The following is a 13,357-nucleotide window of genomic DNA, read 5'->3' on the forward strand; positions in this document are numbered from 1 at the left end:
GCTTAAGTCATTTGCAAGCTCTTCCAGGTTGGCTCTTGTGTCCCTTTGATACATCTACATCCTTTTAATTTTTTGAGCACTTTCTTGGATTTTAATAAACAAGATGCTTCAGGCTCAACTTGTATTTCCCCTGCCCCAACTCTAGAATGAGCCATTTCTCCAAGGAGCCTTGGTTCTTTTTATTTGGAGAATTGTATTTGGGAACCAAGGTCCAGCCTTAACATATTTTACATTAAGTTAATACCAGCCTATGCCAACATGATTGAATCTGGATTTTAATCCCTTCTGAAACCTGAGCCTTTCTGATTTTCCATCAGCCTACAGCTTTTCCTTCCCTACCTAAGAATCCTTGGTCAACTATTTATACTGTAACTACCCACACTCTTGATTATTTTGCTCATTTGACTCCCTGTGCCTGCTTTGTGAGTCACTCAACAATGAGTAAAGTCAGCCATTTGATTTCCTTGTGGTAGCCATCAGCAATAAGACATTTTAACATTCGACTTTTGGGGGGACATTATTTTGGGTTTTGTTTTATACCCTTAAATGGGCCTTCTTTAATAGTGGTGTCATCTATTCATTCAATAAACACTTACCAAGCCTTTACTATGTGCTGGGTACTAAGTTATGTTGAACATAAAATATAAGACAGGCCCTGCCTCCAAGTACTTTGTAGTCTGGCAAGTGAGACTGACGCCATTAATTGCAAGTTTCCCAATCCATTTTTTCAGCAGATGATCTGATTCCTATTTTATGCAGAAAACAGAAGCACAAATTTCCTCCAACTTCCCTTTCCTATCCCTACAAACATCAATGTATTCACCAGCTTCTTAAGAGAAAATATTTTTTTTGCAAGTTCAACCCTGTCTCTTGGGCTCATGTTCTTAGACTTATATTTCTTTGTTTTTATATTTCCTCCTTTTATCTTCAGTTTTGCCTGAGATCTCTTTTGTCAGCCTATCAGCACATTAAAATCTCTTCCCTCCTTCCATTTTGAAAAATTGGCTTCCTCTTCTAGCTACTGATATAGTTCTTTTATTTCCCAAAATAGATTACACTCAATTTTCCTCTTATTTACCTCTCTGGCTATTTGTTCAGTTCCCATCATTTACCAAATTGTTTATTTGTTTCTTTTAAAAATATTTTATTTAATTTAGGGAGGGGGAAGAGAGAGGTGGGGGAGAAACACCCATCAGTTGCCTTTCGCACATGCTTGAACCAGGGATAGCCCCACCACCCAGGCCAGGAACTGAACCCAAACCAGGGACCTTTTGCTTTGCAGGACAATGAGATTCAACCAACTGAACCACATCAGTCAGCGCGCCAAGTTGTTTGTTACAAAGATCTCGTTGCCAGCTTTAGTGGTCTTTCAGTCATTAGCCTCAGATCTCCCTGTAACTACATCTGAGAGCTTTCTTCCCATGGAATGTGAAACTGATATTCTCCTGGTTCTCCTTGAGCCTTTCTGAATATTCTATTTAGTTATTTGTTTGTTTGTTTGCTTATTTTTGGAGATAGGGGTAGGGAGGGAGAAAAGAGAGGGAAAGAAACATCAGTGTGTGGTTGCCTCTCATGCGCCCCCAACTGGGGACCTGGCCTGCAACCCAGGCACGTGTCCTGACTGGGAATTGAACCTGCAACCCTTTGGTTTGCAGGCCAATGCTCAATCTACTGAGCTACACCAGCCAGGTCCTGACTATTCTTTTTAGTCTCCTTCCTTCTTTTTCTGTCCCTTGAGTGTTAATGTTTACCTGCCTTGTGTCCTTTCCTCACCACCTTAAGCAAGTTACATCTCCTTCCTTGGCAGCCGTCCGTCTCGAGAGACGATGGTGTAGCTTCTTAAGAGTCTATCTGCACCGCCGAGAATGGCTGTGCAGTCCGACTCGGGAGTGACACGGTTATCTGTCTCCTCCCGTGTTGAATTGACATCTTGCGATGACGCTGGAGTGTCCTCTCCAGTGAAGCTGAAGCTACAGAGCCTGGGCAGGGTGATATGGAGGGTCTGCTGTTGCCCATGCAGCAGACCCCCCCTCTCTTCGCAGCTGAAGGATCCAAGGGAAAGACGGAGTCAATACAGCTTGGTTTCAGGTGCGCCGCAGGAGTTGCCGGTGTTGACTACAACGTCAAACCGCCTTAGGGACTCCGGCTCCGGATTTTCTGTCGGGGTTTACTCCCTTAGCCTTTCCCCTGAAGAGGTATGCCGCAAGGCGGTGGAGGTTTTTTGGAATCAGAGTTTTCCTTCTCTGATGTGCCCTGACTGGAAGATCGAACCAGCGACACTTAGCTCGCAGGCCGACGCTCAATCCACTGAGCCAAACCAGCCAGGGAGCAAGTTACATCTACTCTTTAGTTATTAAATACATGTTGATGAATCCCTAATCTTAAGCCCTAAATTTTCTTTCAACCTGGCAGCCTGCTTACTGGACATTTTCATCTGGATATCCCACGGATAACTCAAACTCAACATGTAAGAAGAGGAAATAACCCTTGTGCTCCCCATCTCACTTAACAGTATTACTACCCCTTGAGCCTTTATACTTGAAACGTCAGAATCATCTTTTCTATTCTCCCTTTCATCTCTCAACATTGATTATCAATCCTGTTAATATTACCAATACAATGTATCTTTTTTCCTTTATTTTTAAAGTATATTTTATTATGCTGTTACAGTTGTTCCAATTTCTTTTTCCTTTGCTCCCCTCTGCACAGTACCCCACTTCGCTCCAGCAATCCCACCCCGCTTAGTTCATGTCCATGGGTCGTGCATATAAGTTATTTGGTTTCACCCTTTCCGATATTATTCTTAACTTCCCCCTGTCTATTTTGTACCTACTGATTATGCTTCTTAATCCCCTCACCATTTCCCCATTCCTCTCCCTTCCCCCTCCCAGCTGACACCCCTCCAAGTGATCCCCATACTTATGGTTCTGTCCCTATTCTGGTTGTTTGCTTAGTTTTTGTTTTTATTTTTTTAGGTTCTCTTGTTGATAGCTGTAAACTTGTTGTCATTTTAATGTTCATAGTTTTGATCTTTTTTTTCTTAAATAAGTCCCTTTAACATTTCATATAATAAGGACTTGGTGATGATAAACTCCTTTAGCTTTACCTTGTCTGGGAAGCACTTTATCTGCCCTTCCATTCTAAATGATAGCTTTGCTGGATAGAGTAATCTAGGTTGTAGGTCCTTGCTTTTCATCACTTGGAATACTTCTTGCCAGTCCCTTCTTGCCTGCAAAATTTCTTTTGAGAAATCAGCTGATAGTCTTATAGGAACCCCTTTGTAGGTAACTCTCTTCTTTTCTCTTGCTATTTTTAAGATTCTCTCTTTATCTTTAACCTTTGGCATTTTAATTATGATGTGTCTTGGTGTGGTTCTCTTTGGGTCTACCTTGTCTGGGACTCTCTGTGCTTCCTGGACTTGTGTGTCTATTTCCCTCACCAAATTTGGGAAGTTTTACTTCATTATATTTTCACATAAGTTTTCAATTTCTTGCTCTTCCTCTTCTCCTTCTGGCACCCCTGTGATTCAGATGTTGGCATGTTTAAAGTTGTCCCAGAGGTTCCTAAGCCTCTCCTCATTTTTTTCAATTATTGTTTCTTCATTCTGTACTAGTTGACTTTTTATTTCTTCCTTATGTTCCATATCATTGATTTGAACCCCAGTTTCCTTCCCTTCACCATTAGTTTTGTGTGGATTTTCCTTTGTTTCACTGAGCATAGCCTTTACTTCTTCCCTTCTGCATTTGTTGTACTCAAGCATATTTGTCAAGTCTGTGAGCATCTTTATCACCAGTGTTTTGAACTCAGTATCTGTTAGGTTGGCAATTTCCTCATTGCTTAGTTCTTACACTGGAACCTTGATGTGTTCCCTCTTTTGGGCCATACTTCTTTGTCTCCTCAACTTGACAGGCTCCTGTGTTTAACTCTGTGTCTTAGGTAGAGCTGTCGCATGCACCTGTTACGTTGTAAGGGGCAGAGCCTTCTGTATTCCTCAATGAGGGGCGACCTGTTTCACCAAGTTGTGGTGCTGTATGTGAAGGAGGGGTCTGAGAAGGAACAATGCTACTTGCTCAGCACTCATCCCTTTTTCAGGCACTTCTCCCACTTCCCGTATGGGACTGGTGCCTCTCTAGCTGTTGTCCTGTTGTGGTTCCCAGAGTGGGTGGGTTTGCAGACATTCTAGGATTGCAGGGGCCCTCTAAACAAACAGACTGCTGAGAGACGGGCAGTTTCTTGCTCTGCCCCAAACCCCACTGGTTTTCACAGTGAAAAGCAATGAGGTTTGATTTTTCCCAATGCTGGAACCCTGAGCTGCACAGTCTGATCTGGTGCTGGAAGCGCTCCCCAGATGTCCCTCCCAACTTTTATAATGTGTGACTGCACTTTCCACGGCTGGCCACAGCCTCTGTTATTACCACCACCTCCACACCGTGTCCTCTCTGCCCCAGCTCCGCCTCTCCTACCTGTCTGGATGAGTATTTCTTCTTTATGTCTTTGTTGGACTTCCATGCAGCTCAGTTTTCTGAAACTTCTGGTTATTTCCAGTTTTGAGGTAGTTTTATTCCTTTCGTTGTGGATGGGACAGAGATGTAGCATGTCTACCTATGCCTCCATCTTGGCCAGAAGTCTCTTTTTCCTTTATTTTTATTTTTTAAATTTACACTGTCCTGGTACCTTGGCTTAGGTCTTGTAGCTGATCTTGCTTCCAAGCTCCCTGAGCGCCAGTCATCTATGTTTCACATTGCTACCAGAGCCCTTCTTAAAATCCTTTGCTCTTAGGAGAAGTCTGAGCTCCTTGATAGGGAATTGAAACCTTTCCAGTCTGGTCTCAAGTCTATCTCTAGGGTGATTTTCTGTTTTATATATCATATACCTTTCTCCTGCTTACACCATCTGCCCTCAATGCATATATTTTGTGTTCACACCTTTCTGCTATTTATTCTTGCTGTTCCCTTTGCCTATAACAATCACCTTCCTTTTACTTGTTTTCAATGTATTTACACCTTTGAGATGATTTAAAGATTCCTTTCTCTGTGAAACCCTCTGGGCATCTTTCTTGTCTTATCTTTTATGCCCTGGACAGAATTAGCTTTTTTGATCTTTCTGCTTATATAGCTGCTTATTTAACTGCTTGTTCACACTCCTGGTCAGATACATAATTTTCTTGTTGCTTAATTAATTTATTTTCTTGCATTTCCAGACTATGGGTTCTTGAAAGGCAGGAATTACACATCATTGTAGGCCCAGCACCTAATGAAACACCATAAGACTGGGACCTAGTCTTGGTTGGTGTGGCTCAGTGGATTGAGTACCGGCCTGCGAACCAAAGGGTTGCTGGTTAGATTCCCAGTCAAGGCAAATGCCTGGGTTGCAGGCCAGGTCCCCAGTTGGGGTGCGTAGGAAGCAACCACACATTGATATTGCTCTCCCTCTTTCTCCCTCCTTTCCCCTCTCTCTAAAAATAAATAAAATCTTTTCAAAAAGAAGGAAGAAAAAAAAAAAAGAAAAAAAAAAGGACTGGGACCTAATACATATTTCTAAGTTGAATGGATAAACAACTCACTTTAACTTTGTAGTCATTGGGGTCAAAGATCAATTATTGGGCCACTGCAGACTTTAATTAGGGGATTCTGATGAAGATCTTTGTGTATGTTTATCCAGGAAACCTTTATTCCTATCCTGAGGTCCTTTCTCAGGACCTTTCTAATCCCTTAGCTCTCAGATTTTTACCCCTTCTATCATTATTTCAATTCTAAACTCTGGCCAAAGTAGGTTTACTTTCCATAAACCTGACTGGAATGTTTATCTTTGAGAGGAGTAGTTACCCAAGGCTTTGGGTGAGGAAACTGCCTTCCTGCCTGATCCTTACCTTGCTCCCCACTGGAGGAGACAGTCTCCTGAGACACTCCAGACACAAGAAGTTATTTGACCTTCAACTCCTGTCCAACCCCCACCTTCAGCCCCAGACTTATCTGATCTGGGAGCTGGTGAAGGAAGATAGCTGTAACCAAGTACATTCCAGTCATCTCAGTGACTGGGTCCTGCTGACTCCTAGAAGGACCCCAAAAGGGATGGACAGCTGTCCATATGCCTCTAGCCCTCATCATTACTCCAGCTTTGGCTTCACAGCTACTGGAGCTTTCAACTCCTCTTTCGTCCGGGCTCCCCGGGAGAAAGGCTCCAGAATCAAAGAATCAGTACTCAGACCTTCACCCCTTGTCTAAGCCAGATCATTCCAAGAAAGGGTTTCCAGGGGGACACAAGGCTAGGGAAACATGGAACTGGTCCCCTGTGACTCTAATTCTCGTGGGAGCCAGCTGCTGACATCTGTGGGAATGATTACTGTAGTTTCTGAGTCTGGGGGAGTTAGACTCCTGTCTCTCTACTGCAGCACAAGCCATAGTTCTCCCTTTCCATATCCATGCTGACGTTCCCTCTACACACCGTGTGCCTTCCCTTCACGTTTTTATAGTCCCTGCAGCTAAACAGATATAAGTGTGCTATGGATATTAGTTAGCTGTCAGAAGAGGTTCTTGCTGCCCACCTCCTTGCGCCCTGAGTTTCTCCTATGTCTGCTGACCTCTGGTGGTGGTAGTTTGAACTGTACCCTCCTTTTCTAGTTAGTGACGTGCTGGCAGGTAATGGTGTATTTTTTTTCTCAACAATACAAATTCGAATATTCAAATACTGTAGTAAATGGAAATATTTATTACTGCTGAGTTTTGTATTTATTTGCAGGCTTTTCAGGCATTAAAAGTGAAGATAATAATGGCTAGATCAATGGAAGAATTAGATGAGGTGATTGTAAAATAATATAGACCTAGCTGTTTCCTAGTACATAGGTGCTCAATAAAAGTTTGTTACCTTCTCAATAATAGTGATTTGTTCAGTGTGTAACTCAAAGTGATTTTTTAAATTCTGGTAACGTAAAATTCACCATTACACCATTTTCAATGTGATTTTTTTTAACTCTGAGAAATTTTATATACCTGATTTCTGATTCTTTAGTTTGGAAAATGAGGTCAACTCTGGTATGGACTGTGAAGCCTCTCTCTGCCCAGGGAGCTGTAGATCTGAGACCTGATAAAGGTTAGAAGGTATCTTGGGCACAGCTGAATGGCTTTGTGCACTTGACCTCACTTTGGTGGCTGACAGGATCCAGTCCTTTCTTCAGGGTCAGGAAAGGGCAGAGGTTTGAAGTTAGACATCACTGGGTTCTCAGCTGGGCCTCCAGGGCCCCCTCCTCCCACTTTGCAAAGAAAAGGGGAGGTGGCTGAATAGAGGAGGATATGAGATTGGTTCTCTGCTCCTCCCTCTCTCTCCTTGCTTTTCCCCACACCCACCCTCTCCCCCACAGCAGCCATCTCCCCCACAGAGACTGGAAAGAGGGAGGAGGGCGGAGTTGGGGACTGAGGTCTCAGAACCCCCACAGTGCCCAGTATATAAAGGAAGCTATGGCCAGGGGCAGCTGTGCTGGCTCATGGTCCCCACCTCCTGCTGCTGCCTCCTTCAAAATGATGCTGGGTACTCTGGGGCTTTGGGTTCTGTCTCCCATAGCTGTGCAAGGTAAGTGTCTATAGGGAGGGGCAGTGTCTTTCCATGCACCCAGTGAGGAAGAGGGGCACTTGAAGCAGCAGCCACTCCTTTGGAAGAGTGGTGAGTGGGGTGGGTGAAGTGAGGGTGAAGGGTGGAGCCATGTGTCCCCATGGTGGAGGTCAGGTTCCCGGCCTCTGCAGACACTCTTTCCTCTATGGCTTTACCATGCTGGCCCTGAGATATGAAATATGTTTTGTCTTTCCTTGTGGCTGCTGTTTTGGCCTGGGCATTCACTCTCATCTTGAACTCTCCCTGCTCCCCACCCTGGGCCACAGCACCCCCAAGCAGGCGGATCTGTGTGTTCTTCGAGGCCCCTGGAGTGCGGGGAAGCACAAAGACACTGGGGAAGCTGCTAGATGCAGGACCAGGGCGCCCCAGGGTTATCCGCTGCCTCTACAGCCACTGCTGCTTTGGGATCTGGAACCTGACCCAAGACCAGGCACAGGTGGAGATGCAAGGTGAATGGCAAAGTGTACGGCGGGTGATAGCTGGGGGGGGGGGGGGTACACCCTGGGTTGTGGGTGGCCACTGAGGAAGAGGAGGAGAAATGGAATGTGAGGAGGGAAAGAAAAGCCCATATGAAAAGCCCATATGAGATGGAAGGGATGCCTCTGAGAAGGGATTTATCCTCTTTGTCCCCAGACCCCATGATATTCCCTCTCCCCCCACCCCTCTCCCCCCTCCCTCCTCTCTCCATCTCTCTTCCTCTCTCTCACTTAATCCCCTTCTTTCTCTCCTCTTCTCCTAATCCCACCCTATCAGGATGCTGGGACAGTGATGAGCCAGGCTGTGAGTCTCCCCAGTGTGACCCAAGCCCCCGAGCTCAGCCTAGCCCCAGCTCCACTCTCTTCACCTGCTCCTGCGGCACTGACTTCTGCAATGCCAATTACAGCCATCTACCTCCTCTGGGGAGCCCTGGGACTCCTGGCTCCCAGGCTCCCCAGGCCATCTCAGGTAGCCCCCTGGGGTGCTGAACCTGGGTGGGGGCTGGGGCCCAGGTTAGGATGAGAGGTAGAACCAAGGCCAGTTCTCACCCTACCCCCATTCCAAGCTTCACTCCTTCTGGCCTTGAGAAGTTGGTTGCCCTGGTGACTGGGAGATAACTGGGCTTGTGACCAGGGTGGGGGTGGGTTGAGAAGCAAGATCTCTGAGGAGGGGGAGAGGAGCAGAGAGAGGATTTGGAGCAGGGCTCATCTAGCCTGCATTCTTGCCTTAATGCCCAGGCGAGTCCATCTGGATGGTGCTGGTGCTGCTGGGGCTGTTTCTCCTGCTGCTGCTGCTGGGCAGTATCATCTTGGGTATAATCTGCCCCATCCCTCCTTGTGACCCCAAGACACTGCCCTAAAGTTCTGACTCCTCTCCAGACTTCCCATGGTTCTGAGATCTCTACAACCTGACTCCCATTATCTCCCACAAAGCCCCCACCCAGTCTCCATGCCTGTGCACCCTGACCCTAAGGCTTTTCTCTACCCCAGCCCTATTACCGAGAAAGGCCTACAGAGTGAGAGGTGGACCAGAGCCAGCACCAGAGCCAGACTCAGGCAGAGACTGGAGTGCAGAGCTGCCTGAGCTGCCTGAGCTGTGTTTCTCCCAGGTGCTCAGGAAGGGAGGGAGGGAAAGAGGGGTCCTCTAAGCACTCCCAGAGTGTGCTGAGGAGGAAGCCTAGCTCTGGTACTAGCCGAGACCCACACCCAATACCCGCTGTATCCAACCAGGTAATCCAGGAAGGAGGTCATGCAGTGGTGTGGGCTGGGCAGCTGCAAGGCAAGCTGGTAGCCATCAAGGCCTTCCCCCTGAGGGCTGTGGCCCAGTTCCAAGCTGAGAAAGCATTGTATGAGCTGCCAGGCCTACGGCATGACCACATTGTCCGCTTTATCACCGCCAGCAGGGGGGGCCCTGGCTCCCTGCACTGTGGGCCCCTGCTGGTATTGGAACTGCACCCGAAGGTGAGGACCAAGAATTGTACATATGTGTATTTGCCTGTACGTGAATGGGCGGGTGGGTGGGGGCTGGATGGCAGCTGGGCCCTGTCCATGCTTATTCCTCTGTTTTAAATTTCTTCTCTAAAACATTAAAAATGATTTTTCTTTTTTTCTTATACAAGAAATACCTGTTAATACTTTTAACTCAGAAAATAGATAAGAAAAGGAGGAAATCAAAACAATTTATATTCTATACCTTAAGGAAAATCATTGTTAAAAAAATACCTTGAGCCCTGGCTGGTGTGGCTCAGTGGATTGGGTGCTGGCCTGTGAACGGAAAGGTCATGGTTCGATTTCCAGTCAGGGCACATGCCTGGGTTGCGGGCCAGGTCCCCAGTTAGGGGTGTGTGAGAGGCAACCACACGTTGATGTTTCTCTTCCTCTCTTTTTTCCTCCCTTCCTCTCTCTCTAAAAATAAAATAAATAAAATCTTAAAAAAAAAAAATACCTTAAGGCATAGCTCTTCAAATTCATTCATATATTCATTCAACAAATATTTATGAATTGTGTGTCAGGCACTGTGCTAAGTGCTAGGAAAAACACACCCAGTCCCTCCCTGCCTTTACAGATTTTATGGAGAAGTGAGCCAAGTAAACACAAAAATAAGTGTAACACAAGTGTATTAGGTGTCAAAAGAGACAGCCATGGTACTGTAAGAGAAGAATACAGAGACATCACTCAAGGGGAGGACCATAAGCAATAAGGATGAAGAGGAAGATGTAGGCAGGTGGCAGACCGCAATCCTTCTTGTGGGCCTACTAAGGACTTGGAACTGTATCAGCACCTACAGCTTCTCCAACTCTGAAATTTTGAATTCTGTAAAGTCCCCTCCATGATCATGTGCCTCAAAAATCACTGCTTTTTTGGTTTTGTTTGTTTGTTTTGTTTGTTTGTTTGTTTGTTTAGCTTTTTTTTTTTCTCCCCGCGCAGCCTCCCTAGATTTTTGTTGTTTGTTTAACTTTTATGGCACACTGAAAGTACTCAATGTTTGTCAAATGAAGGATTCTTGCTCCTTTCCTAACAATTCCCACTTGCTCTCCTACCCAACAGCTCTGCTCATTGGCGAGCTCTACCATGTACGCCTGACACCTAAAGCCACGTGGTTCATGAGGGGTTCCCTGGTCTAGCTCACCCCGTCTCTTCTGTTTCTGTCTTTGCCCCAAGTCCTGTGAGGCAGTATAAGGTGGTTAATAGCTAGTGGCACTGGAGTCAGACTGCTTGGGTTCAAGCTCCACTTCTCTTTCACCAAGTGACTTCCAGCAAGCTCAGTTAGCTCTCTGTCAAACTCCTTACCTGTAAAATGGAAGTGACGGGAGTACCTACCTCCTAGAGTAGTTGTGAGGATTACAGGTGGCCTGGCCCATAGTAAATGCTCAGGACACTTGAACTAGAGTTACTCTTTTTTTTTTTGTCAATCTGACTGATGCACATTCTAACTCCTCTGTTGCCTATTATCTTGGCCTAGAAGTGTCAGTGTGTTGGTTTGCTGAAAGATGCCTGTCAATCGATCTCTGCTCTCTGGATCAGCCACCTCCAGCTTTGTGTGTCCCTCTCTTCTCTCTACTTCTCCCCAGGGTTCCCTATGCCACTACTTGACCCAGAACACCAGTGACTGGGGAAGTTCCCTGCGGATGGCACTGTCCTTGGCACAGGGCCTGGCATTTCTCCATGAAGAGCGTTGGCATGATGGTGGGTGAGCTGAGAGCAGAAAGCCATGGGAGTCAGGAGCCACACTGCTATGTTTCTGATTCTCCCTTAGCTTGGAAGGGAAAGATTGAGACAAAAGAGAAAGGAAGAAGATCCATGCCCCTTCAACCTTGGCTTCTCCCACAGGCCAATATAAACCAGGTATTGCCCACCGAGATCTGAGCAGCCAGAATGTGCTCATTCGGGAGGATGGGTCATGTGCCATTGGAGACCTGGGCCTTGCCTTGGTGCTACCTGGCCTCACTCAGCCCCCAGCATGGGCCCCTACTCAACCTCAAGGCCCAGCTGCCATCATGGAGGTGAGTACTCTGGATAAGGATGAGGCCTAGGATGATGGTGGTGGTGCTGATGAAGATGTGTCCATTGCTGTAGCAACAGTGCAGTGGTGGCTATAGAATTTGGGACATTGCTGAGTCTGTAGTTGGGGAGATGTTGTATGGACGAGTGTTGTGGTGAAGGTTGCCAAGGAGACGATTCTTGGTCCTCTATGCCATTCTCTCCAGGCTGGCACCCAGAGGTATATGGCCCCAGAACTCTTGGACAAGACTCTGGATCTACAGGACTGGGGCACGGCCCTCCGACAAGCCGATGTTTATTCTCTAGCTCTGCTCCTGTGGGAGATCCTGAGCCGCTGCCCAGATCTGTGGCCTGGTAAGGAGGAGTACGACAGTGCCTCACTCATCCATTTCAGATCCACCTACCTCCTGACCCAAGAAGCTCTGCCCTTTCCCTCTTGGTCTTCCCACAAGGAAGGCACCCCTAGTGCTAGCTGACACCTACCCTATGTGCTTTTCCCCAGACAGCAGACCACCACCCTTCCAACTGGCCTATGAGGCAGAACTGGGTAGTACCCCCACCACCTGTGAACTGTGGACCTTGGCAGTGGAGGAGAGAAGACGTCCCTACATCCCACCTGCCTGGTGCTGCTTTGCCACAGTACGAGACCATAGGCTGATACAATGGGGACCTGGAGAGTCTGGGCATGGGCTTCAAGGGTTGGTCTGCCAGGACCAGTTTCTCTACTCCTATTTCTTCATCTCTCACCACTCCTGGCTCCTGTTCAGCTGAAGTTGGGCAAGATTTCTCTGTACCTCAGTTCATCCTCTTCCACTATAAGTCTCACACAGCCCATTCCTGAGACTCACACCTTCCCTTTGCTCAATCTTGCCCAATCTGTCTTTCTTCTCCCCCACCATTAGTTAGTCTTCCTTGGCTTTGCTTCTGCCCTGAGCTCAGTCCCCAAGATGGCTTCTCTCCTGGTACACTGGTATCCAACTTTCAATCCAACAATTCCTCGTTCTGTCCTACACATCTGTGTTTCTGTCATGACTCAGTAGAGCCAGCTCTATGTGTAAAAGGTTAAAGCAGTAGGCTAAAAGTGAAATTTCAGGGGTCTGTACAAATAGTTTTAACAGGAAAACCCTTCCCTGCTACCTGGTCTGAAATTTTCACTGCACAAGTATTTGCTATATTAGATAACAGAGGCCCAGGCATTGTTTACAGAAGACCGTGTTTGCCTGGAATGAAGAAGAGCAATTCCCATTAACATGTTAAGCCATTAACCAAAATTAACTCCTCAGAGGAAAGAGGTAGATCCTTTGGAAGGTACCCAGAGAACCTGTCTCAGGCAACAACATGCAGAGGGCTGGATTTCAGTGAGGGGGAGAGGAGGATTGCTCCAGGAAGGATCAGAAGAGAAGTGTTGAAAACAGGAGAGTAGTGGACACCTTTAACCCTGGGGACTACTCAGTGGGCCACTTAGGATCCTGGACTCAAGCCTGCCTCCTGGTCCTTCTTCCCAGGATCCTGGTGGCCTGAGAGAGCTCCTAGAGGACTGTTGGGATGCGGACCCAGAAGCACGGCTGACGGCTGAGTGTGTACAGCAGCGTCTGGCTGCCCTGGTCCCTCCTCTGGAGGCCCACACCTTCCCAGAGGGCTGCTCACATAGCTGCCCATCTCTCTGCCCAGAAGACTGTTTCTCAACGCCTCCCCACTGTCATTCTCCCTTGTAGGCCTCAGCTGAGAATCTGCCACTTCAGCGTTCAGCAAGGCCCTTGTTCCAGGATTCTCAA

The 13,357-nt window shown here is 46.9% G+C and overlaps 1 protein-coding gene across 1 annotated transcript; it reads left to right on the plus strand.

The window, feature by feature from the left end:
* The first annotated feature begins 7,774 nt into the window (after nt 1-7,774).
* Nucleotides 7,775-13,357, plus strand: AMHR2 (anti-Mullerian hormone receptor type 2). The gene is made up of 10 exons (XM_090273261.1): nt 7,775-8,054; nt 8,359-8,550; nt 8,820-8,894; nt 9,072-9,190; nt 9,312-9,542; nt 11,153-11,267; nt 11,412-11,584; nt 11,789-11,936; nt 12,085-12,221; nt 13,088-13,357. Exons 1-10 carry the CDS (start codon nt 7,778-7,780, stop codon nt 13,295-13,297), a joined length of 1,677 nt encoding a protein of 558 aa, XP_090129387.1. The 5' UTR covers nt 7,775-7,777; the 3' UTR covers nt 13,298-13,357.

Source organism: Furipterus horrens, unplaced genomic scaffold (assembly GCF_987537825.1).
Source record: "Furipterus horrens unplaced genomic scaffold, mFurHor1.1.pri manual_scaffold_4, whole genome shotgun sequence".
Taxonomy (NCBI): domain Eukaryota; kingdom Metazoa; phylum Chordata; class Mammalia; order Chiroptera; family Furipteridae; genus Furipterus; species Furipterus horrens.

Excerpts from the sequence above, each read along its gene's own strand:
- AMHR2 (XM_090273261.1), top strand. The coding sequence starts at position 7,778 with ATGAAATATGTTTTGTCTTTCCTTGTGGCTGCTGTTTTGGCCTGGGCA. Across the intron at positions 11,937-12,084 it reads CTGCCCAGATCTGTGGCCTG|ACAGCAGACCACCACCCTTC; the intron begins GTAAGGAGGAGT and ends GCTTTTCCCCAG. Across the intron at positions 12,222-13,087 it reads CCTGGTGCTGCTTTGCCACA|GATCCTGGTGGCCTGAGAGA; the intron begins GTACGAGACCAT and ends CCTTCTTCCCAG.